At 49.3% G+C, this 25,490-nt stretch overlaps 2 protein-coding genes across 4 annotated transcripts in view; one reads left to right on the top strand and one right to left on the bottom strand.

Annotated features, from left to right (window-relative positions):
• TBC1D22A (TBC1 domain family member 22A) overlaps positions 1 to 25,490 on the top strand; it is a 416,627-nt gene that overhangs the window by 345,974 nt on the left and 45,163 nt on the right. For 2 of the 3 annotated variants that reach the window (XM_028827584.2, XM_015150588.3), the window contains one exon: positions 16,308 to 16,403. In XM_028827584.2, the coding sequence (XP_028683417.1) occupies positions 16,308 to 16,403 (96 nt within the window). Of the gene's footprint in view, positions 1 to 8,420; positions 9,186 to 16,307; positions 16,404 to 25,490 lie in introns of those variants that run through there. The other variant, XM_077949319.1, reaches the window with a different exon arrangement.
• On the bottom strand, positions 17,667 to 18,395 carry LOC114670334 (uncharacterized protein UNQ6126/PRO20091). The gene is given in 4 exon segments (XM_077949320.1): positions 17,667 to 17,847; positions 17,849 to 18,018; positions 18,021 to 18,093; positions 18,096 to 18,395. Coding segments are annotated over 4 exon segments (474 nt in total). The 5' UTR covers positions 18,261 to 18,395; the 3' UTR covers positions 17,667 to 17,781.

Here is a 25,490-nt window from a genome sequence, read left to right as displayed (position 1 = left end):
ATACAAAAATTAGCCAGGTGTGGTGGCGCACACCTGTAATCCCGGCTACTTGGGAGGCTGAGGCAGGAGAATTGCTTGAACCTGGGAGGCCGAGGTTGCAGTGAGCTTATTTCATACCACAGCACTCCGGCCTGGGCAACAGAGCAAGACTCTGCCTCAAAAAAGGAAAAAAAAAAAAAAAAAAAAAAAAGAATCAAATAAAATGTATCATTTGTGCCCTGAGGTAGTGTTTTTAGGCGCTGCTTTCTCCCCTGCCCTCAGTTTGCTTTTGTGTGTGGTGTGCAACAGGGTCCGGTTTCATTCTTCCACGTGGATAAACACTTGTTTTCTCGGTACCACTGATGGAACGTTCCATCCTTTGCCTTCCGGCCGGCACTGCTGTGCCTGTCATGGATGATTGAGTGTCCACCTCAGTATGGGCGTGCCCCCGCGTCCTCTGTTGCACTGGTCTTTCTGTCCAGCACCTAGGCCACGTGGCCTACATTAGTCCCACAGAATGTCTTGCTATCTGGTACAGTCTTCACCTTGTCATTTTGTCTTTGGGGTTGTCGTGCTATTTTTGGCCCTTTACTCTTCATTGTCAACTTTGGAATATACTTTATTTATTTTTTATTTATTTTATTTTATTTTTTTTTTTTTGAGACGGAGTCTCGCTCTGTCGCCCAGGCTGGAGTGCAGTGGCATGATCTCGGCTCACTGCAAGCTCCGCCTCCCGGGTTCACGCCATTCTCCTGCCTCAGCCTCCCGAGTAGCTGGGACTACAGGTGCCCACAACCGCGCCCGGCTAATTTTTTGTATTTTTAGTAGAGACGGGGTTTCACCGTGGTCTCGATCTCCTGATCTTGTGATCCGCCCGCCTCGGCCTCCCAAAGTGCTGGGATTACAGGCGTGAGCCACCGCGCCTGGCCTGGAATATACTTTAATTCCACAAAAATTCTGGATAGAGGATAAGGAGTTTTTATTAGAAATGCATTGAATTGGGGTCAGCATGATGACTCATGCCTGTAATCCCAGCACTGTGGGAGGCCGAGGAGGGTGGATCATGAGGTCAGGAGATCGAGACCAGCCTGGCCAACATGGTGAAACCCCATCTCTATTAAAAATACAAAAATTAGCCAGTATCGTGCTGTGCACCTGTAATCCCAGCTACTTGGGAGGCTGAGGTAGGAGAATCGTTTGAACTTGGGAGGCGGAGCTTGCAATGAGCTGAAATTGTGCCACTGCACTCCAGCCTGGGTGACAGAGCGAGAGTCCATCTTAAAAAAAAAAAAAAAAAAAAGAAAGGAAAGAAAGAGAAAAAGAAAAGAAATACATTGAACATATCAATTAAAAGGAGATAATTGACATCTTTTCCATTTGAATCTTTTTGTTTATGAACCTGGTATATCTCTGTGTTTAATTAGCTTTTCTTTTATGTCTTTCAGGTAACTTTTACATCATTTCCAAAAGTGTCTTGCGTATATTTGTGTAATATATTCCTGAGTTCTTCCGTCCCTCTCACTCAGCAAAAATTCTGCAGGGGTGGGCTCCTGTGCCCAGAGGCTGCCTACCTGCCTTTGCCTTTGACTTGTCAGAATGCCCTTTCATCTTTGTACCTGGAAGTAAGACGGACTCTGAGCGCTAGCTATCCCCTGGAGTGGCAGGGGCCCCTGCTACCATGCTGCTGTCCTTTGGAGCAGCTCTCATGGCATGCTGGCTACTTTATTAGATACAATTTACTGGAGGTAGTTAAAAAAAAAAAAAAAAGTCAGGATTGGGAGATTTCAGCTGTCTAATCCAATTGGAATAGGATCAGGACTTTTTAATGGTCATTTCCAAGGCGTGTGGGCTCTTCCGTGAAATGTCTTCCCCTTAACCAAAGAGATGTATTATTTTTGAAGATGGTGTTGGCTCGAAGAAGAGTATTTCTCCTTGACGTCCAGAACCCCCTGTCCCCAGAGTCCTGCCCTTTCTCCAGGGTGAGCATTTTCAAAGGAGATTCTTCTCATGGACTTGTTTTTCACAGGGGTGAAGGGGCAGCATGGGACGTGTCCAGACACAGCCCCGACCTCACTTAACGGCTGTTCTGCCTCCCGGATGCTGCTCCCACCGAGGTGGCCCGTGCACTGTGGGGCTGCACCGCAGAAACTGGACCCTCTTCCCTGTGCACTGTGCAGCAGAAGCCATGCTCCCCACCAATGCACCAGGCTGCCCCGGGGAAGGGCCCGGTGAGGCATCTCCCTGACTCCATGTATCAGGCTGCCTTGGGGAAGGGCCAGGTGAGGCATCTCCCTGACTCCATGTATCAGGCTGCCCCGGGGAAGGGCCCGGTGAGGCATCTCCCTGACTCCATGTATCAGGCTGTCCCGGGGAAGGGCCCGGTGAGGCATCTCCCTGACTCCATGTATCAGGCTGTCCCGGGGAAGGGCCCGGTGAGGCATCTCCCTGACTCCATGTATCAGGCTGCCCCGGGGAAGGGCCCGGTGAGGCATCTCCCTGACTCCATGTATCAGGCTGCCCCGGGGAAGGGCCCGGTGAGGCATCTCCCTGACTCCATGTATCAGGCTGCCCCGGGGAAGGGCCCGGTGAGGCATCTCCCTGACTCCATGTATCAGGCTGTCCCGGGGAAGGGCTGGGTGAGGCATCCCCCCCACTCCGTGTATCAGGCTGTCCCGGGGAAGGGCCAGGTGAGGCATGCCCCCGACTCTGTGTATCAGGCTGCCCTGGGGACAGGTCAGACGACTTGCGTCACGGGTGGCTTGGAGTCTGCACGTTCCTTCCTGTTGCCCGTTACCTTTGCTGACAGTCCTTCCCTCGTTGGGCTGAGATGGGGACCCCAGGGAGTCGTGCAGCCATTAGTGGCACAGTGTCTCTGGCAAACAGCTGTGCTCTGAGCTCCGACCGGGACCTCCTGTGAGGACAGAAGCCAGGGTCTCTGGGGAGCCTGCAGGCATAGGGTGCAGTCCGGTGCTACCCTTGACTTAGCGAGCTTGCACACAGTGACCCCAAACCGTGACTACAGGGGCTCCTGACGATGAATTTCCCATCCTAGCCAGTGGGTCTGCTCCAGGGAAAACCCGTCTTTACTCAGACCCTGACAGGGGTCCCAATGCCAAGGCTGCTGCAGAGGTGAAAGTTCCACTCTCAGAAAGCCAGGAGTCCTGAGCGCTTACTCTGTGCTGTGCTGGGTGTCACCGTGTGGCAGTGCAGACCCTGCTCTTCAGAGCCTTAGACGGCAGCTGGGAGGAAGAGCCATAACCAGAGGGAACGGCCTGGCCGAGGTGCTGTCTGTTCTTATTACCAGATAAGAAGCCTGGGAGGGAGTCTGGAGGGTTTTCAGGAAGGCAAGAGAGGCTGGGGGTGGAGGAGCCTGCGAGAGTTGGGTTTAGGGGCGGTCAAGAATGGTTTGGCCTACTGGAAGGCGGTCAAGAGGCAAAGACAGTGAGCAGCCTCGTCCCTGCTTGCTTTCTCTTTTCTTTTCCCCCCTTTTTTTTTTTTTTTTTTGTGACGGGGTTTCGCTCTTGTTGCCCAGGCTGGAGTGCAGTGGTGTGATCTCAGCTCGCTGCAGCCTCCGCTTCCCGGGTTCAAGCATTTCTCCTGCCTCAGCCTCCTGATTAGCTGGGATTACGGGCATGCACCACCACGCCCAGCTAAATTTGTATTTTTAGTAGAGATGGGGTTTCTCTATGTTGATCAGGCTGGTCTTAAACTCCTGACCTCAGGGGGTCCACCCGCCTCAGCCTCCCCAAGTCCTGGGGTTACAGGCGTGAGCCACTGCACCTGGCCTCGTCCCTGCTTTCTAAAGTTAGAAGACATCAGGGTGGCTCTGCCAGGTGTCATGTGGCCCGTTCTGTACTCCACACCACCCTCCGGGGCACCTCACACTGGCACTCCGGCTCATCGCTGTTTTCTCATCCATAGAGAGAGGTGCAACGTGCTGACCTTCAGAGCCCTTCCAACCCTGGTGTTTGACACGGGCCCCAAACAGTGAGGGCCTCGAGCACCAGAGAAACGAGGTGGGGTAGCCTGGGGCTGTGTGGACTGGGCTGCAGGCCTGAGAGTGGGTAGATGCTGACAGAGCCAAGATTGCAGGTCAAGGGCAGTGTTTGCAGTGAAAACTGTGGGGGGCTGAAACCCAGCTGGGTGGCTTCCAGGGCCCCTGCCTGGCCAATCCCTGTAGCTGCAGGCCGGTCCTGGCTTGTTCTTAGTACTTCACACAGTGCTGCACAGGGGTGAGGCCTCAAGGCACAGGAGTGAGGCTGTGGAGTGCAGGAGTGAGGCCTCAGGACCCAGGAGTGAGGCCGTGGAGTGCAGGGGTGAGGCCTCAGGGCTCAGGAGTGAGGCCATGGAGTGCAGGGGTGAGGCCTGGGGAACAGGAATGAGGCCTTGGGGCGTAGGGGTAAGGCCTCAGAGCACAGGAGTAAGGCTGTGGGGTGCTGGGGTGAGGCCTGGGGAGGAGGGATGAAGCCCTGGTGCGCAGGGGTGAGGCCTCGGGGAACAGGGGTGATATGGTTTGGCTGTGCCGCCACCCAAATCTCATCTTGAACTCCCACGTGTTGTGGGAGGGACCTGGTGGGAGGTAATAGAATCATGGAGGCAGGTCTTTCCCGTGCTGTTCTCATGATAGTGAATAAGTCTTATGAAATCTGATGGTTTCAGGTTTAAAAAGAGGCATTCCCCTGCACAAGTGCTCTCATTTTTTGGCCTGCCACCATCTACGTAAGACATGACTTGCTTCTCTTTGCCTTCTGCCGTGATTGTAAGGGCTCGCCAGCCATGTGGAACTATAAATCCAATTAAACATATTTTTTTAAAATAAATTGCACAGTGTCAGGTATGTCTTTATCAACCACGTGTGAAAACGGACTAATACACGGGGTGAGGTGTACCCCTCCTCCCCTTCCTGCAGTAGGCTTCCTTCTTCAAAGCAGAGCCCTCTCTACCAATGGCGGGCCTCGGAGTGATCGCTTGGTCTCTGATTAGGCGGTTAGAGCCTCGGTTAAATTAGCTTTGGGCTTCTGTAAGACAGTCTGTGAGCTTGCCAGGGTCTGCTTAAAAGAAGCATATTTCTCTTCCATTGCAAAGTGTGGAAACATGCCCGGTTTGCATGGCACTCCCGGGAGCCCTTGGGCATTGTGCTTCAGTGTGGCCCCGGCACAGACTTATTGTCAAGTCGTCAATCAAAGCTGCTGTTTCCTTCATTAGTGATGAAGAGAGGGTAATATTGAAATGATCTGAAATAAAAATTGCCAAAGTGTTCTTTTGTTGTATTAATCAGAACCATATTCGTCATTCGTCAGAATCCTAAAAGAAATGTTCCTGACTCACTCTTTAAATGACACCGGAGTGTTTCCTCTGCAGACTGGCAGTGTGAGGAAGACTGGAGGTGCCCCCCTACCCCCAACCACAGAGAGGAAGCAGGGACAGGCTTGGGACGTTGCTTCACCAGGACTGCTGGATGCTGGGCCGGCCTCCAGAGCCTGTCACTGCGCTGGTCAGGCCGGGGACGTCCTTCCAGCTTCTCTGTCTCTCCAGACCTGGGCTGGGTCCGAGACCTGTGGGAGTTTCCCAGTGCAGTGCCCAGCTGCCTCAGCCTTGCCTGTGGGGCAAGGAGGCCAAGGCCCCAGGAGAAAAGGAGCAGTTTCCCCAGCATCCTCTGTCCGCGGACGGGACATGCTTGGTTTCCAAAGCCAGCTGGTTCCAGGGTTTGATTGCGTGTTGGGATTTTTCTCAAGTGCTAGGGCTGTAGCAGACCGGCGCCAGCAGGAACAGGCCCAGCACTGGAGGCCAATGTGGAGGGGTCACGGGACAGAGTGGGGGCACCGAGTTAGGTGGATGGGGCCTCAAATGCCTTGAGGGGAACTGGGGGCTTCATCTTCCTTGACGGGAAACGGGGCACCTCTGACTGTTAGGATCCGCTCACTGACACTTTGCCCACTACGTCATACCCATTGCACATGGCAGACAGCTGTCCTTGCTCCGGTGACGTCCAGAACTTGCTGGTGGCAGGGTAGCTGAACACCCCACCCCCAATCCAGAATATTCCACACACACGATGGTATTTCCTCATCTGGTCTTTCTGGCTTTCTGCTGGGAGAAGAAGGGAGAGCTTATGGTTTCACAGGTGACCAGCTCAAGACCTTTGTTTCAAGGCAGAGGGAGGAAACCGTTTCCGTCCCCCGGACCCCCACCTGCCTTTGCTGCAGAACAGTCCTGAGTATCTGCTGAAGGTTCATCACTGAGGATCCTTTCCCAGTCTCTGGCTCCCTCCTTTACCTCCCCAAACTAGCCCGGAGCCTGCGAGGAAGGGGAGATCTTCATTTGCAGGACAGGCCTGGTGGCGTGGGGGTGGGGATGCCAGAAGCGGCCTTGCGGGCTGCACCTCCCTGTGAGTCAGCCGGTACTGATCCAACAGCCCCAGGGGCTTCTCCAAGTCACAGCCTCCTTCTGCTTGACCCACCCCAGGTGTGTGCCTCCCAGTGAAGGGGATGGAGCCCAAGTCCTGAGTGGGCTCAGGCCAAGGCCGGGTGCCCAGGGCTGGCCTGCGGCCACTGCTCTCGCCTCCCTGTTTACCCACTGAGTGCTGGGTGATATTTATTGTCTGGATTATGCTTCATTAAAGCAGAAGCCCATTTTCCATAGATGATAATGCATTTTTTATTTATTAAATTACTGTTTTAATGCAATTTACCAAGTCATCCGAGACAAATAATCCACTTAAGTGATGCCGTAAAGCTCTGTTTCTCCCCAGTGCTCTGTTTCCATGCAAGTGTGGCCTCTCCTAAGTTCCGCTCCTGGGCTGGAGACGTCTTGTGAGCAGCAGAATTTCCAGTCCAGCCTTACTAATTCTGAGTAGGAGCGGGTCCTACCACTGGCCGGAGGCTGACCTTTGCACTCCCTGGTTAAATAAAAGGCTTTTAAGGAAATTGAGAGTGTAAAGAGAATTCCTTGGAGAACCCATCATTCTGGCATATCCCAGAGTACTCCTGGAGACCTTTTCCCTCTCAGTATTTGCAATGCTAATTACCACTCATACATTCCTCAGGGCTGGTTCGCTCAGGGCCTTACGCACCTGAAGGTTTTTGTTTGTTCAAGTCACCTAAGGTATTTAAAAGCAAAGATCCACGTTTCTTCTTTTTCTTTCCCCCCAACCCTCACCCTCACCCTCACCCCAGAAGGAGGTGCATTTCTCTAGGTACATTCTCACTGCCGAGCTTCCATGCACCTGGCCTGTCCCTTTCCCCAGGCTCCTGGTAACCCAAGGTCATGGATTTGGGGGTGTGTGGAATTTCATTCAGTTTCCATTCCTACTCTAGGCTTGGGGCTGGGATTATAATGAAGAAGGGGTCACGGGGGAAAGCTGACACATGGGACACACTGGACCGTGACGGTGTGGCACGTGCCGCGCGGAGACACGGCCAGGGCTCCTGGGAAGAAGGGGTGGAGACAGCCCCACTGCCTGGGAGAAAGGGGGAAGATCCTGAAGAGTGAAAGGGTTTATCTAGGAGAACAAACAAGGAGCATCCCCTCCTGCGGTAGCAGAGTGCCTAAGAGAGCCAAGGCTGCAGAGGGTTGGAACACCAGGTGCGGGGTGGGTAGAGACCGGATGTCCAGTCTGCTCTGGCTCACTTCTACTTTATCCTGAAGGCAATGGGTATTTAAAGATAAAATGGTGACATGATAGGAGCCCACTGAATTAGAAAGGGCATCCTAGTTACAGCGCAGAGAGGGCTGACATGCCCAGATAATGGGATATAGGGGCGTCAGTGGCATTTAAACTCAGTTTAAATATTTGGTCGATTTTAATTCCAGCACAAACATGTGACATTTTAATGGCTGTATATATTTCAATGGATATTGAGGACTAAGCTCTGATTTTTTTTTATCTTGCCCAAATTCCTAAGGGGTCTGGAGAGTCAGGCACTACAAACCATACAAAAATTCTCATCAGATGGGTTTTAATTAACCCTGTATATCATGACTTACTTTCCAGCCTGACTCTGGCATAACATTATATGACAAAGAAAGTCAAAGTATTTTACCCCAAAACATGTTTCTTTGCCATATTTTGAAATGGCAAATTTGTCCTTTGTCGGGGAAAATTTGCATCTATAATGAATCTTGGCCGGCACTGTTTCTCACGCCTGTAATCCCAGCACGTTGGGAGGCAGAGGCAGGTGGATCACGAGGTCAGGAGTTTGAGATCAGCCTGGCCAATATGGTGAAACCCTGTCTCTGCTAAAAATATAAAAAATGAGCCAGGTGTGGTGGTGTGCTACTTGGGAAGCTGAGGCAGGAGAATCGCTTCAACCCAGGAGGCAGAGAGGTTGCAGCGAACTGAGATTGCACCACTGCTCTCCAGCCTGGGCGTCAGACTGAGACTCTGTCTCAAAAAACAAAACAAAAAAGAATATTAAGATAGTTGGATTTTTTTCTTCCAGGCCCTCCCAATCCTAAAGAGATTAAGAGTCTAGCACCTTTTAAAGATTCAGTAGATGGCGCAGCGGCTCACACCTGTAACCCCAGCACTTTGGGAGGCCGAGGTGGGCAGATCACCTGAGATCAGGAGTTCGAGACCAGCCTGACCAACATGATGAAACCCCATCTCTACTGAAAATACAACAATTAGATGGGCGTGATGGCACGCGTCCGTAATCCCAGCTACTCCGGAGGCTGAGGCAAGAGAAATGCTTGAACCCAGGAGGCGGAGGTTGCAGTGAGCTGAGATCGCACCATTGCACTCCAGCCTGGGTGACAGAGAAAGACTCTGTTTAAAAAAAAAAAAAAAAAAAAAGATTCAATAGGAAACATTTCTCTCTATTGTCTGTAAGGGCAGCCACTATAAGACTTCAAAAGAACCTTCATCTCCACAGTCTTTTATCTTAACCTGGACATTTCCTTTCTGTGATCCCAGGTCTTTAGACAGACTCAACCAATTGTCAACTAGAACATGTATAAATTTACCTATCGCCTGGGAACAACCTCCCGACCGCTGCCACTGCCGCCTTTCAGTTGTCCCGCCTTTGTGGACCAAACCAGTGTATTTCTTAAATGTATTTGATTGATGTCTCATGCCTCCCTAAAATGTATAAAATCAAGTTGCACCCTGACCCCTTTGGGCACATGTTCTGAGAACCTCCTGAGGTCTGTGTCATCGGCCATGGTCACTCATGTTTGACTCAGAATAAATCTCTTTAAATATTTTACAGAGTTTGACTCTTTTTGTCAACAATATCATAAAAAAACTAGCACATCAAACCTGTACTACAAAGCCACAGTAGTAATATATTTAAGGTTCTTGAAATGAGTGGATTAAAAAAAAAAAATAATAGGACAGAGCCTTCCCTTTCAGGTGGTATGGTGAATGTGATGTGCAAAAGGCCCTTCTGTTTTTTGTGTGAATACACCAAATAATGCTGGTGTGTTTTTAAAAAACATAACCACAAAGGTGAGACTATCAGAGACCAGAAATCTCGAGAAAATACAAATCTAGCGAGATAGGGGAGCAACATCAAAGCTGGTCTTTACCCAGGGGTATCTGTGAGTTGATTTTAATGAGCCACTGGCAGGAGTCAAAACCTGGGGATTGTTTTTTTCAGAGTCTAAACAGGTGCTTGTGTTTGCCTTTCTTAGCCTTGGCCAGGTTAAAGGAGGAAGAAAGAACCCTCCCCCTCCTCAGAATTTCCACCTACAATCCTACATTCACATGGATTGGGAACCCTAGTTCATGTTACTTATTTGACCTAAAAAATTGCAAGCTAAAAATTTGGTTTAATGTAGTCTGGGATAACAATGCCTTCAGGCTCTAGAGAAGCAAATACAGTCCCCCAACCCGAAAAAGAAAAGCCTCAAAGAATTCCAACAGATGTACATTCTAAGGAGCATAATGACAGGAGAAGTCAAGGAAGTGGGCCACCAGGAGCAAGAATCAGCAGTGAAAACAGACTGCAGAAAGAGATCTACAGAGATTTTAGAATTATCTGAGATGCACTATAAAAATAAGCTTGTACATTTTAAATAATACAAAGAAAGATATTGAATGAAAGGAGGAGGAGTAACTATCAATTTACAAGGCAAGTCCGAAGAAATAACCAAGGTTCAAACGTAATAGATAAGTGAAACAAATTGTGACACAGTTGAAGAGATTATTAATGAAGTAGAAGAGAGATTTGAGGAAAGTACTTCTCCCAGAAAGACAAAGAGACGGAAGATATAAAAAGAGAGGCTAAAGGAAACGAAGGATAGAATGAAAAGACCCCAACTCTATCTGATCAGAGTTCTGAGAAAATAAAGAGAATGGGTACAGATGGATGTTTGATAGGAGATAATGGATGACTGTTTCCAAAACTGATGAAAACTACTTATTCTCCAGATTCAGAAGGACCAATATCTCTAGCAGAATAAATATCACAAGGAAACTGCAAAACGTCCAAGACAAAGAAAGTATTCACAAGCAGTCAGAGAGAAAAGTTAGATTGCTTATGAAGAAATGACAAATAGATTGATAGCGTTCAGTAGTGGAGGCTGGAAGATAATGCAGTATCATCTTTTAAAATAATAGTCAACTTAGAATTGTATATCCAGCGAACTATCTTTCAAGAATGAGAATAAAGACATTTTTAGACAAATGAAATCTGAGAGGGTTTACAACCAAAAGACCCTCTCGTTAAAGGAGCTTCTAGAGGTTGAATTTCAAGAAGGATAATAATTTCCAAAGAAAGGTCTAGGTGCAAGAAGAAATAATGAGAAAAAAAAATAGGTAAAGTCATGAAAGACTCTAAACAAACTTTGATGTATAAAAGAACAAAAAGAAGATCTCCATTTATAATTTTGGGAGGCCGAGGCGGGTGGATCGTGGGGTTAAGAGATCGAGACCATCCTGGCCAAATGGTGAAACGTCGTCTCTACTAAAAATGGAAAAATTAGCTGGGCGTGGTGGTGCGCGCCTGTAGTCCCAGCTACTCAGGAGGCTGAGGCAGGAGAATTGCTTGAACCCGGGAGGAGGAGGTTGCTGTGAGCCGAGATTGCGTTGCTGCATTCCAGTCTGGCAACAGAGCGAGACTCCATCTCAAAAAACAAACCAAACCAAAAAAAAAAAAAAAAAGTCACAATAGAACTGAAATTCTGGAAAGCACGAGTACATAGCTAGGGAAGATTAGGTCAGTGTGTGGTGCTGCTGTGATGATATGACTAGAATTAAAATACTCTTAATTTTTTGTGTTGTTTGGGAGGAGAATAAAGATAATTCATTTTAGATCATTAAGTTAAATATACATGTTAAAATTTGTAGAGGGCCTATTAAAATAATAGAAACAATTCAGTAACTTCCTGATTAATTGGGGTTGGGGCATTAGAATGTAGAGGGAAGTAGATTAGTCCACATGTAGGCAAGAAAGACAAATGATAGAAAAAGTAGAACAGTTAGAAAGTTCTAAACGAGAGCATGTGAATTAACCTGAATGCGTCAGGAGTCACAGCCAGCAGGAACCAAGCTCTTCGGTTAGAAAGCATGACTGGAGTTTAAAAACCCAGTGCTGTGCTAGTTATAAGAGAAATATAAGGAAATAAAGATTAGGGGGGAGACCAACAACTACCAACAAACAGAAATGAAGATTTTCAGGACCCCATTTTCAATATCATCAAAAATATGAACTTGTTAGGGAAAATCTAAAAACAGAATAATAGACCTTTACTGAGAAAACCATCAAACACGGGTAAAGAGAAAGAAGATCTGATTAAATGAAGAGCTATATCATGGTCATGAGTCAGAAGATGGATTAAAAGCTATACTATGGTCATGAGTCAGAAATCCCAGCAAACTTTTCTGTAAAAATTGGCAAAACAGGTTCTAAAATTTATACAGAAATGCAGAAGATTTGGAATAGCCAAAACGGCCTTGAAAAAGAAGACATAAGGGAGGGCTAGCACTAGCTGAAGTTTAGTCTTTTCAACAAATTGCTGGAACAATTGGATATTCATGTGCATACAGATGAACTTCCAGGCCGGTCATGGTGGCTCACGCCTGTAATCCCAGCACTTTGGGAGGCCGAGGTGGGCAGATCACCTGAGGTCAGGAGTTTGAGACCAGCCTGACTAACATGGAGAAACCCTGTCTCTATTAAAAATACCAAATTAGTCAGGCATGGTGGCGCATGCCTGTAATCCCAGCTACTGAGGAGGCTGAGGCAGGAGAATTGCTTAAACCCGGGAGGCGGAGGTTGCGGTGAACCGAGATCATGCCATTGCACTCCAGCCTGGGCAACAAGAATGAAACTCCATCTCAAAACAAACAAACAAATAACAAATGAACTTCCATACCTTTTACCATATACAAAAATTAACTCAAAATGGAGTATAGATCTAAAGTAAAATTTAAAACTGTAAACCTTGTAGAAGAAAACCTTTGTGCCCTTGAGTTAGGCAATGATTTTTTAGATAAGACACCAACAGCATGATCTGTAAAAGAACAAAGTACTAGGTTGAACCTCATCAAAATTTAAAACCCATGATCTGGCCTGGCGCGGTGGCTCACGCCTGTAATCCCAACACTTTGGGAGGCCTAAGCAGTGGATCATGGTCAGGAGATTGAGACCATCGTGGCTGACATGGTGAAACCCCATCTCTACTAAAAATACAAAAAATTAGCCGGGCGTGGTGGTGGGTGCCTGTAGTCCCAGCTCTTTGGGAGGCTGAGGCAGGAGAATGGCATGAACCTGGGAGGCAGAGGTTACAGTGAGCCGAGATCCCACCACTGCACTCCAGCCTGGGCGACAGAGTGAGACTCTGTCTCAAAAACAACAACAACAACAACAACAACAACAACAAAAACCCCATGATCTTCAAAAGTCACTGTTAAGAGGATGAAAAGAGAAGGCACAGGGAGAAAACATTTGCAAAGCATGTATTTGATAAAAGATTTATATCAAAACTAGTGGCAGGTTTTTCAAAAGGTAAACATACTCCTTCCATATGATCCAGCTGTTCTACTCCTAAGTATTTTTCCAAGCAAAATGAAAGCCTATGTCCATTCAAAGACGAGTACACAAATGTTCATGGCATCTTTCTGCATAGTAGCCCCAAACTAGAAACAATTCAGTCCTTCAGCAGACGAATGGATGAACAAACTGTGGTATATCCATGCAGTGGGTGCTGCTCAGCGTTGATAGAAATGAGTGATTGGTACATGCAATGTCACGGTGAATCTAAGGTAATCATCCTATGTGGAAAAGCTAGACCAAAACCAAATGTGTATTATAGGATTCCCTTTATTTGAAAGTGTTGGAAATGTAAGCTAATGTGTAGTGACACGAGTAAGTCGGTGATTGGGACTGGGAGGGCTCGAAGGGAGGATTTACAAATGGCCACAAAAAAACGTTTGGAGCCATAGATATGTCCACTACCTTGGTTGTGATGGTGTTTTCCCAGGTGTATGCATATATCAAAACATATCAAATTGTAAACTTGAAGTATGTAAAGTTTTTTTTTTTTTTTTTTTTTTTTTTTTAAATGAGATGGAGTCTCGCTCTGTCACCCAGGCTGGAGTGCAGTGGCACAATCTCGGCTCACTGCAAGCTCCGCCTCCTGAGTTCACGCCATTCTCCTGCCTCAGCCTCCCAAGTAGCTGGGACTACAGGCGCACACCACCACACCTGGCTGATTTTTTGTATTTTTAGTTGAGTCAGGATTTCACCATGTTAGCCAGGATGGTCTCCATCTCCTGACCTTGTGATCCACCCGTCTCAGCCTCCCAAAGTGTTGGGATTACAGGCATGAGCGACCACGCCCAGCCTGAAGTATGTAAAATTTATTATATAACAATTATACCTCAGGAGAGCTGTTTAAAATACATTACCCAACAAAAACTGATACATAGTTGTAGTCAGTTAGACTCCTTCCTCCCCACTAGAGACTTCAGAGCAAAAGCCCTGTGTAAGGTTAGAGGTCATAAGTATTTATACTGTTCAGTACACCATGAAGAGAAAACAATTTTGAATTCGTGTGCTCCTGATAACATACCTTCCAAACACAGAAAACAAAGATTGGCAGAACCATTAGGAGAAAGACATAAACTCACTCTCATAATGGGAGTTTTGAAGCATACCTGTCAGTTATTGATAGATTATAAGTAGATGGAAAAAAAAAAACAAAACCACAGGATTTATAGGAAACTTGAACCAACGCTGCTGATGAACTTTATCTAGTGGACATATGCAGGGCACTCTATCCAAGAACTCTAGAATATGCACCCTCTTCATGTTCTCTGGTCTGGCCCCAGCTTTCTGGTCATTCCTGTGGGCGGTTTAGTCCTTGGTGTTTATTTCTGTCCCAAATCACTGGTCACTCTCTGGTCTTTTGTGTCCGTGTACCTCCCTGGCATCTCCACCTGGATCCCCAAGTGTCTTAAACTTGGTAGTTCCAAAGAACAGCTCACGGGCCTTCCCACCAAATCACTGTCTCCTACAGCCTTTTCCACAAACCTTCCCCCATCTTAGGAACTGGCAGCTTCACGCTTCCAGCTGTAGAGGCTCAAATTGTCAGAGTGGCCCTTGGTTCCTTTCTCTCCTACCCCAGATCTCTCATACGTGTTGGTGTAGGTTTTCTGTAAAACCTTCAAAATACATCTCGAATTGGTCTTCCCACAAGCTTCCCTGCTCCCCCTTGACCCGAGTCACTAGCCCTTCTTGAATTCTGACTACCATGGTCCCCTCACCTGCCTCCTGGTTCTCCTGGTTCTGCCTCTCCCCACCCTGCCTTGTGCCATCCATTGTCAGCATGACACTCGGAGGGATGCTTCTGAAGCCTGTGTCGTTCTCTGCTCAGAGCCCCGAGGATCTATACCCCACACGTGCCTGCCAACGCTTGCCTTTGCTCACCTCGCTCTGCCGTAGCTGTGCTGGTCTCCTCGCTATTTCTGGAACGTGCTAGGCAGCCTCTAACCACAGGGTCTCTGTGCTTCCTGTAGCTTTTACCTGGAATGTTTCTCTGCCATGTGTGTAAATGGCCAGGGGCGGTGGCTCACACCTGTAATCCCAGCACTTTGGGAAGCTGAGGCAAGTGGATCACCTGAGATCAGGAGTTCAAGACCAGCCTGGCCAACATGGTGAAACCCCACTACTAAAAATACAAAAATTAGTCTGGCATGGTGGCGTGCAGCTGTAATCCCAGCTACTCAGGAGGCTGAGACAAGAACATTGCTTGAACCCGGGAGGCGGAGGTTGCAGTGAGCCGAGATCATGCTACTACCCTCCAGCCTGGGCAACAGAGCGAAATTCCGTCTCAGTGAAGAAAATAATAATAATAATAATAATAATCGCCTTTTCTCTCTGAATGTTTGCTCATCTGTCACCTTAGGTGACTGACCATTTTACTAAAGTGGTATCCCCCTCTTCACAGACAAACCCCCTTGCTGTTCCTCGTCCCAGTCTTTGCCTTGTTTTCTCCATAGCACACCATCTAATGCACTGTGCGTTTGATTTGTTTACTTACTGAACCATTGACAGTAGTCCTACAGATGTTGCATGGGCAAGGCAGAAAAGTAAAGGTGGTACCCCAAGAACTGGAGTTTTGGGAACCCTCAGTCTTTGCAGTTGGCCGTGTGTGCTTGAACTAATACCACAGCCCCAAGGTGTGCACGCCCCGCACCTCAGTATGGGAGGGTCTCTGGGAGCTGACAGTGGTCCTGGGTTTCCGGGATGAGTAAGGGGTAGCTACCTGAAGAAGGGGGAGCAGGGAGGCACGTTTGAATGACAGTGAGGAGAGAGAGACATGGGTGGTGATTTGAGGGGTGTGAGCCGTGTCCTTCCACATCTGTGGCTTCCGATCAGCATCACTTCCCTGTTCGTTTCCCAGGGAGACCCGGACCAGGTGGTGGCCCTGGGCCCAGTGCCTGATCTCCGGCTTGACTGGGCCTGGCCTGGGCTCAGCCTTGTTTCCTCATCTGTGGAGTGGGAGGAGGCCTCCCTCACACGCCGTTGTGAGGAGCAGACTCTGTGCCTGGCACGGCACCAGCACACGTTGAATTTGTCTCTTATGCTTTTTGGCTATTGTCTGTGCAAGAGAGGAGTGAACAACCGCCTCTGAGGCTGCCTGAAGCTTGGTCTGCTATTCACTTGCTGTTTATCAGCCTGCTGGTACTTAAAGAGGAAATGGTGTTTGTTTTAATGAGCTGACAATTTTGATATTAAGGCATTAAGTAAAAGTACGTCAACACAAGCTTTGGTTTTCTCTGAACCCTGACTAGATAAACCCTGACTGTTGCAGATACCCTTGCAGTGATGTTCATGGATCACACTTTACAATTTCTCTCTTGGTTATTTTTTCTCTTTTAGTCTGAACCAGAGGGCTTTTCTCATTTCCACTTGTACGTGTGCGCTGCTTTTCTCGTGAGATGGAGGAAGGAAATACTAGAAGAAAAAGATTTTCAAGTAAGTAAATGCCCTTTCAAAAGAACCCGAGTTTGATTTTCTACTAGGAGAGAGGTTTATTAAATTTTAGTTCACAGGGTTATTTGTGGAAGAGTTTTGAGAAGCGCTGCCTGCGTTGCGCCGCTCACCTCCCGCTGGTTGAAAGCTCGTCTAGCTGAGAAGACGAGCCTGGCAGTGGTCATGTGGTCACGGCAGTGGAAATGCTGCCCAAGTTATGAGTTATTTGATGTGACTGTGTGACAAGCTCCCCGCGGAACCTTCCCTGGGCCAGTGTGCCCCTCAGCAGCGCGACCCCTGCAGGGTGCGGCACGTGACCTCTGGTCCCTGGAACCCTCTTCACAGCACCTGGACTGTGATGCTTTAGGGACAGGGCTGGGCAAGAAATCACACAGCCTGGGGTCCCTTCCAGCCAGGCCACTGGGAGTTGTGTGACTGGGGACGCACTGTTTAACCTCACTAAGCTAGTCCCTGGCAACTTAGTGGGAGAGCCCTCCTTGCACCCCACTCATCAGAGGCACACCCTGCTGGGCCCCGTGCTCTACCTGTGGGACTCCCTGTGGATTAGTGTCCAGCCCCTGACCCACACCACATGTTCCTCTGTGAGGCGTCCCGAGCACCCTGTGGACTGTTGGCCCCTTCACGGGGTGATACCCACTGTTCTCCGAGGTGCTGGCTGGGAAGTCCTTCTGCCCAGTATTCACCCAGCAGAGGGCTCTGGGTGCAGCACGGAAGACCCCAGAAGTGGGAACCAGACAGACTCTGCACCAGCCGGCTGGGTCAGCCACGCTTCACCACTCTGCCTTCTCCAGGCCCTCATCTCTCAACTAAAGGGACGGTCCTGGGTCCCCAGGGCAGTGCTCTCCACAGCTGGCAGCCTTTTGTTCCCCAGCTCTGTGCCCGTCAGTGGCTCCGAGCATCCCTGCTCCTTCCGAGAGCCTTGGGAGGAGCCAGGGAGGTCCTGCTGCCCCATTTCATCTCCGTTCCAGGAGAGACCAGACAGGTGAGGGTCGTGCTGAGGCCTGGAGCTGCCAACAGGGCCTGGCCTAGCAGATGGAACCCAGCCCAGGTGTTCGTGGATGGAGCCCTAAACCAGAATTGAGCCATGTCCTGTGCCCGTTCTGACCGGCTGGGGGTGTAGTTTAAGCGCCTGATGTCGGCATTACTGGGATCTTTTGCTGATTAATAAGCACAGCATTGTAAAATTAGAAAATAAGCCATCCCAGAAAATCTTCATTTATCCATTTTACCCCCCGAGTCTAAACCTCTCAGTTTGGCTTCCCAGGGGACTGGGGGTCCAACTGCCAACCCCCCTGCAGGCCGCCCTATGCCCGCTGGCCCTCATCCTCGCCAGCTTCCCCTCCTTGGAGCCCCACTGCCCTCACCCTGGGCTTGGCTGAGAGGAGGCCGCCCACACGGGATCGACTGTGCTCTGCCAGCGTCCAGGAGGTGCCCACCAGAAGTGGGAATGCCTCGTGAGGTTGGAAACCCCAGCACCCGCCAGGAGCTGGGACCATTGTGGTTTTTAATTTTAAAGTAAGCAAGCCGCTTAGACACAGTGGGGATGGCAGTTGGCAGAGTCGTTTTTCTAAGTAGAAAAAGCAATTAATTGTATGTGAGCAGAGTGTGGCACCTCCATGAAGTCAGGAACCTTCTCTGAGGGGGCCTCGACAGCTGAGAGGTCTGTGAATGTCTCTGATCAGTGAGTGCGCCACTGCCTGATGTTGATGCGTGGACAGCCTCGTTGGGAGAAGCAGCTTCCTCCAGCGTGGTGGCTGCCTGCCCCAGGAGGCTGGTGAAGGCGGCGAGGAGGCGGCAGAGCAGCATCGTGGAAGGCTGAGGCCCTTGCTCTGGAAGCATGCTCCGGGCAGTCCGCAGCCACCTGGCCCCAGGCCCTGCGTCTCTGTGGGAGCTCCAGCTGCTGGGTGGGCTGCATGGGAAGGACGAGCGGGTGCCAGCCCAAGCTGCCCAGCCTGGGAGCCTTCATCTTTGTCCCCTTTGGCTCTGGGACTGAGTTCTGTGCATCTGCCAGCTGCTCAGTCGGGAAGCCGAACACACACAGACACACAGGTGTGCGCAGTGCCCAGGGTGAGGGGCTCAGTCTGGCTTTGTGACCCTGGGCTTCACAGCCTCAGCCGGTCTGTTCATTCCTTCACTGAATGCCCCTGGAACCCTCGCCCTGAGCCAGGCCCCGTGCTGCAGATTCTGCCCGTGAGGGGCAGGGCAAGTTGGGAGGGGCAGGTGCATGAAGGGACTGCTCTGCGGGGGTCGGCAGGTGAGCAGGGACCAGGGAATAGAAGTGATAGATGGGGGAGAGGGGAGCCGGTGGGGGAGAGAGGCAAAGAGAGGATGGGGTGGCCTTCCCGTAACAGTGGATTTGTAACAGCCTGCTCTGCATCGTGGAGTGATTTGGTGAACTCAGCCCCGAGGGTGGGTTGGCAGCTAGAACATAAGCAGCCATGAGCCATACAAATAAAAAGACGAACAGGGATGGGGCAGGATGGCGCACGGAGGAAGCAGGAACAATCGTGTCACTCCACACCATGGCACTGAGCAGGGAGTCCCCCCACACCATGGCACTGAGCAGGGAGTCCCCCCACACCATGGCACTGAGCAGGGAGTCACGCCACACCATGGCACTGAGCAGGGAGTCCCCCCACACCATGGCACTGAGCAGGGAGTCACGCCACACCATGGCACTGAGCAGGGAGTCACGCCACACCATGGCACTGAGCAGGGAGTCACGCCACACTGGGATCGAGCAGGGAGAGTCCCCCTACACTGTGGGATCGCAGGGAGAGTCCCCCCACACCGTGGCATCGCAGGGGGAGTCCCCCCACACCGTGGCATCGAGCAGAGAGAGTCCCCCCACACCGTGGCATCTCAGGGGGAGTCACCCCACACCGTGGCATCGAGCAGAGAGAGTCACTCCATACTGTGGTATTCTCCCAGCACGGGTCTGGCAGCGGCCGCAGGAGCCAGGAAGGCAGGACGCTCCTGGGAACACAGGAGCCCAGCGCCAGCTCTGTCGGAAGCCTCCTTGTAGAGGCCGTGATCTGTGCACTTTCCAGTCTTCGTATTAAACTTGAATTTAAAACTGTATAAAACATACAAAGACATTCAGTGAAGCAACCACAGGAGTAAAGTTTAAGCGTATTTAGTTGGATTAAAAATAGGGTGGGGGGCTGGGCGCAGTGGCTCTCGCCTGTAATCCCAGCACTTTGGTAAGCCGACCAAACCTTTGTCTCTACTAAAAATACAATTAGCCGGGCATGCTGGCGGGCGCCTATAATCCCAGCTACTGGGGAAGCTGAGGCAAGAGGATCGCTTGAACCTGGGAGGCGGAGGTTACAGTGAACCAAGATGGCACCACTGCACTCCAGCTGGGGCGACAGAGCGAGACTCCGTCTCATAAATAAATAAATAAATAAATAAGGAGGATTGTGCATCTGAATGGCATAAAAAAGGAGTGGTTTAGGAGTTCTGGGTGGAATTTGTACCAACAAAGAATGCGTCTTCTTTCTAAGTATTTATGGAATACTTACAAAAAGTAATCACTCAACCTAGGCCATAAACATTTCCAAAATAAGAAAACAGCAATGACATAAACTTTGTTCACTGAGCATAATCCTTTAAAATTAGATCATAATAAAGTTAAAACGACAAAACCAAGCATTTGGATGTTAAAGAACCCCCTTCAAAATAATGTGGGTCGAGATGGAAATGACCCTGTAATTACTGAAGGATATTGAAAAGCACAAGGAATGTACCAGTGCTGGGCTTGCAAACAGGTTCAAAGATGCAATGCTTTCATTATTTAAAAACATTAAAACAAGTAAACTAAGCCTTTAACCAAGAAGTTAAAAATAGAAAACTAAAGACAACTTATGATAAAGACAATAAAAGAATGAATGAGTAAAAGCAAACAAATACATTAGAAGATAGGATTTTTATGTAGAATTCCTAAGTATATCTTAGAGGGGCAGTTGAAAATGCTAGTGAAATAGGCAGACCTCCAGTAAGGAGGACCAAGATAGATGGGTGAAAACGTAGTCCTCCTCTGTGTTAGAAAAGAGGCATTTATACACACATACTTTAAAAATGCTAAATTTGCCTCAAGCTTTAAGAAAAGCCCAACCTGGCCAGGTGCAGTGGCTCATGCCTGTAATCCCAGCACTTTGGGAGGCCCAGGCGGGTGGATCACGAGGTCAGGAGATGGAGACCATCCTGGCCAACATGGTGAAACCCAGTTTCTACTAAAAATACAAAAATTAGCTGGGCGTGGTGGCACATGCCTGTAATCCCAGCTACTCGGGAGGCTGAGGCAGGGTAATCGCTTGAACCAGGGAGGCAGAGGTTGCAGTGAACTGAGATCACCCCACTGCACTCCAGCCTGGTGACAGAGCAGGACTCCATCTCAAACAAAACAAAACAAAACAAAAAAAACCAAACTTGTATAGACTTATAATTTGGGAGTAAATCCAAACATCGCCAAAAGTCGTGGTTTTAAATATGATTCTTAAGGCCAGAAAATGTCTTCCTAGTGAGTTTGTTCACAGTTTCTAAAAACCTTACGCTGTGTGACCTGTCCTGCCGGAGAGAAGCAGCAGGCTCGGCCCTGTGTCTCACAGAGCTGCCCACCGGACACGTGGCTCCCAGCGCCCTGTCTCAGCTGAATCATCGGTGACTTCTGTGCAGGATCCCACATCGGCCAGGTTCTCCCTCCACATACGTGGAGTGTCTTAGTCCATTCCTGCTGTTATAACAAAATACCTTAGGCTGGGTAATGTATAAGCAATAGAAATGTGTTTCTCACCGTTCTGGAGACTGGAAGTTCAAAATCAAGGCGCCTGCCTCTGGTGTCTGTCCAGGGCACCTCGTTACTGCATCCTCACGTGGTGGAAGGCAGGAGGGCAAGACGGCTGGGCGCTCCCATCAGCCTCCTTCACGGCACCCATCTCATTCATGAGGCCCGCCTTCATCAATATTATAAAATAAAAAATATCCCATAAAAATACCACCGGAACGTAGCCATGCTCCGGGATGCCAGCCTAGAGTTAGCCTCAGAGATCAGGCCAGTACACCTGTAACTCTGTCCGGCTTGCACTATTAATAAAAGTATCCCATCAGTAAACCAGAGGCCCTCAGTCACATGTTAAGAGATTCAGTAGCTTTTCCTGAGTTTAATGAATAGAAAACTCTACCCTTAAGTAAAACTAAAATAATACTTTATTAACATGCTAAAGAACATTTTAAATCAACCACCACCAGTACCTAGGGAAATGCTAGAGACAGCCCCACTGAGATCAGGACTGTTCTTCTCTTTCTGTAATGTGATGAACAAACGTTCAGCGAAGGCTCCTTGTCCTCTCCCCATACAGTGTGCATGCACACACACACGCACACACAACATGGATATTAACAAAATGCTTTTTAAGTTCATGGACTCTTCAGAGGACTAAGCCAGCCCTAGAACTAGTGTTTGCCCTGAAGGCGTCTGCTGCTTCCTGCTCTGGGGCCAGCTCCCCGGTGTAAACAGCCTGGCCGAGGGCAGGGGAGAAGGCCTGGGGCTGGAGCAGGTGGATGTGAGTCAGAGACCCTTTGTCTAAGTCAGGACCCCTGAACCCAAGCAAGTGAACCAGGACAGACAGACAGAATGGCCTTCGTAGGTTCCTGCTTGCCTGACGCTTAGCTCTGAAGGGAAGAGGAATAAAAGCAAGTCTCCTCTGAAAGTTCGTGGCCCCAGCCCACCTTCTCACTCTTTTAGGTCTAGAATTTACATTACTTTTATGTCTGAAAAACCCAATGCTAACAAGTTAACTTAATATGGCCAGAGAGCCCCAGATGCCTAGCCCAAGAAAATGCCAGTTTGCTCTAGAGTGGCCCGTTTTAAGCACAGCGTAGAAGTTGTAAATATCCGTGTACCAGAAACATCATAAACCAAATTCAGAGGCAGTTGACAAGGTTCTTCATTCACAACATAGCTTATACCCTTAATATACAAAGAACTCACACAAATAACTAATAAAAAGAAAATGTCCTCATAGAAAATGGATGAGGACAATCAGAGCAGTCAGAAACCCACACGAGAATTTATGTAGCTGTCCAGAAAATGTAAGTGTTTCTTCCAATCATTAGTAAAGAATCGAAAATGGAAAGAAACGCTCTCTGAAATAAGCGATGCTTTTAGCGAGGGCCCTCCTGGAAGTGGATGAAATTGGCGTAAAGCAGGCACGCTCTTTCATTCTCACGAGGGGTGTGATACAGAGCCTTTCTGGAGAGCTATTAATAATTGATATCAAGAGCCTTTCCTCGACCCAGTAATTCTCCTTGTTTATAATTATGGAAAAACAAATTGGCAGCAGCCTGCATATCCAGCGGTCGGGGTACAGTTACCCCAATTATGGTACATGACTGGTTATAATGTTTCATAACTACCAAAAATTATATCTTCAAGTAATATTTACTGAAAGGAGAAGATGTTTTCAGTGCGTTTCTATGTGGAGGAAAAGCATGACCTGAAATTATATATATCGGCATATGTAATACAGATAAAAATGATCCCAGATTTGCTTCTATTCCACACATGGACAGAAAGACCGAACAGAAACAAACCATGGTGTGCTAGCCTGACTTAGTTTTCATTAGTAGAGTTATGGATATTTTATTTTCTTGTTTGAATTTTTTTTTTTTTTTGGTATTTTGCATGTTCTTTTCAATATGTGTCAACATGGTTTTCTCACTAGGGTTAATTCCCACGTTAAGGATGGTTGTGGGAATTCCACTGCTTTGGGAGGTTCACGGCTTGGAGCTGGTGCTCAGAATGCAGGGCTGTGGGTTCTCTGCACTTCTTCTAGGATGCTCCACTGTGCCCACCCCTCGGGTGACCTGCCGTGCCTGCCCTTCAGGTGTCCTGCCGTGTCCATCCCTCAGGTGTCCCCTCAGCTCGCTGACACATACATGTGCAAACACATCACTCGCACAGGGCACACACGCCCATGGCCTTCAAGGCAAGAGGCGTGCCCTGCTTGTCTGGTGGAGACTTAGTTACCAGATGCTTCCTGGGTAACACATGAGGGGCACTGGGGACGAGAGTGTGAGAGGGTCACAGGGGCTGTGGGAAGAGAGAGGTGGGTGGACTCTGCAGGTCACCCCAGCTCCCAGGCTGCACAAAGTGCCGTCGAGGCTGGCTGTGCATTCCCTTTGGCTCAGCCACCATGATGAGGTTTCCTGAACTGCCCAGTCCTGCCCATAGATGACGTAAGGGCCGCATTTCATTCATGGGCCTGGGCGTCTTTCTAGGGTCCTCAGTGTCCCCATCAAAGAGGAGGGGCTGGGTGTGGTCATTTCCAAGTAACCTGCGAGGATCTGTGTGCACAGTGGGACCAAATTCTAGTCCATGACCTTTGAGACCCTCTGAGCTGGCCAGCTGGCCCCCTGGGCCCAGCCCCTACTTGGAGGTGCTCTCATCCCATATATGGCCACCTGATGAGTCTGGAAGTCACCCACTGCCCCCAGGAGGCCACCCTAAATGCTGCTGTCCTCAGACTTCAGGGATCTTTGCTAAGGAGACAAGCAATAAAGACATCACAGGTTCTCTTGGGCATCTGTGATTTACAAAGTAGGAAAGACAACAGCAGCAAAAGCCCTGTGCTCTGCAGAGACTCCGGCGGGCTTCACGGCACAGAGGCAGCAGCGAGGCCCCCCTCCTCCCCGTCCCCTGGCCTCGGAAGCTGGTGCCAGGGTGTGCTCAGCCCCTCCGGCTGCAGACCCTGGAGTCCCCTTCGTTTGCTTCATGAGAGGCCTCAAAGCAAACGCTCCTTCGCTCGAGCCTTGGCTTATTTGGACTTTGGGGACTCAGGGTAATTAAAGGTTGCTTTAAAGATCAATGGCAGCTTTAGAGTTATACCTGGAAGGAGGCGGAGAGAAGACGGGGTTTGCACATGGAGATTTATCATTTCTAGTTTTTTCTTACCTGAGACAACCACATTATTAATGACGATGAGGTCTCAGCCCTTCCAGGAGGCTGAGGGGTGTTCCTATGAGATTCCGTCTGCCAAGACTTTGGGGCAGATGAGTGGAATCGCTTGGCTTTACTCCTGGCCACCCAACCTTTCCCTTTGGCATGGAAACAGAGAGCACCAGCTGCTTCCTGGGTGACGCTTCCTCCATTCTCTCCAGGAAGGCGTAGACTCCTGCCGGAGGCCCCTCACCTGTGAAGCCCCCTTGTTGTGTTTACTGGGGGTTTCGAGCCGTGGTTTTGCATCCAGCACAGCACCTGGTGTGTGGTAGGAATGGAAGGGGTGATTGCTGGCCGGCAGGATGGCTTTGTACACACCAGTCCTAACCGGCGTGCTTTTCTGCATGCTTTCATTTGGGGTTCCAGCATCCTTCTGGGCCAGTCCATTGCTGCCTTGAGTCACGGGTAAACTCACACCCAGGACCCAGTTAATGAGTCTGTCAGGCCTCAGCCTGCCCATCGGCTCACAGAACGGCCCGTGGCAGTGGGCCATGTCTCTGTCAAATGGGACTCATCTTGCAATGGTGAGTAGCCTTCGACAGGCTTCATACGGGTTTCTTTTTCATCCTGCGTTCACTGGGAGCAGCAAATGTCATGAAATGCCAAAGTAAAGATCGTTGTCTCCGTCTCTATTGTTTCAAGACATTTTAAAGACAAAATTGAGTCAATTGAAAAGTAATCTGTTCAGTGAATTGTGCCTTTGTGTGCGGGTTGCTGCGTGTGTGAAAGTGTGGGGTTTACAGGGTCATGCGTGCCGTGAGATCAGGTTTGTGTTGCTGTGTGGGGCTTGTGTGGCCATGTGGTGTTAGCTCTTTGGACCATTCTTGAACAGAAGCTCTTGGGGGCCCACACCCCGGCCTCCCATGTTCTGATGCAACAGTGTGAAACTGAGGAAAGAGGACACCATTCACGACGGCTAGGCACGTGGCAGGTCCATGGTGGGTGCGCTCACTGCCGGATGAGGCCTCCCCGAAGAGGGGTCCTTGTGTGGGAGTGGCAGAGAGAGAAGAGGACTCTCGGGTCAGTGGGGGAGGGCACGCCTGAGCTGAGCATTTGCATCCCTGCTGCAG

The sequence above is a fragment of the Macaca mulatta genome, chromosome 10 (assembly GCF_049350105.2).
Source record: "Macaca mulatta isolate MMU2019108-1 chromosome 10, T2T-MMU8v2.0, whole genome shotgun sequence".
In the NCBI taxonomy this organism is placed as follows: domain Eukaryota; kingdom Metazoa; phylum Chordata; class Mammalia; order Primates; family Cercopithecidae; genus Macaca; species Macaca mulatta.
Note: the sequence above shows the minus strand (reverse complement) of the source record. Positions and strands in the feature narration are given on the sequence as shown.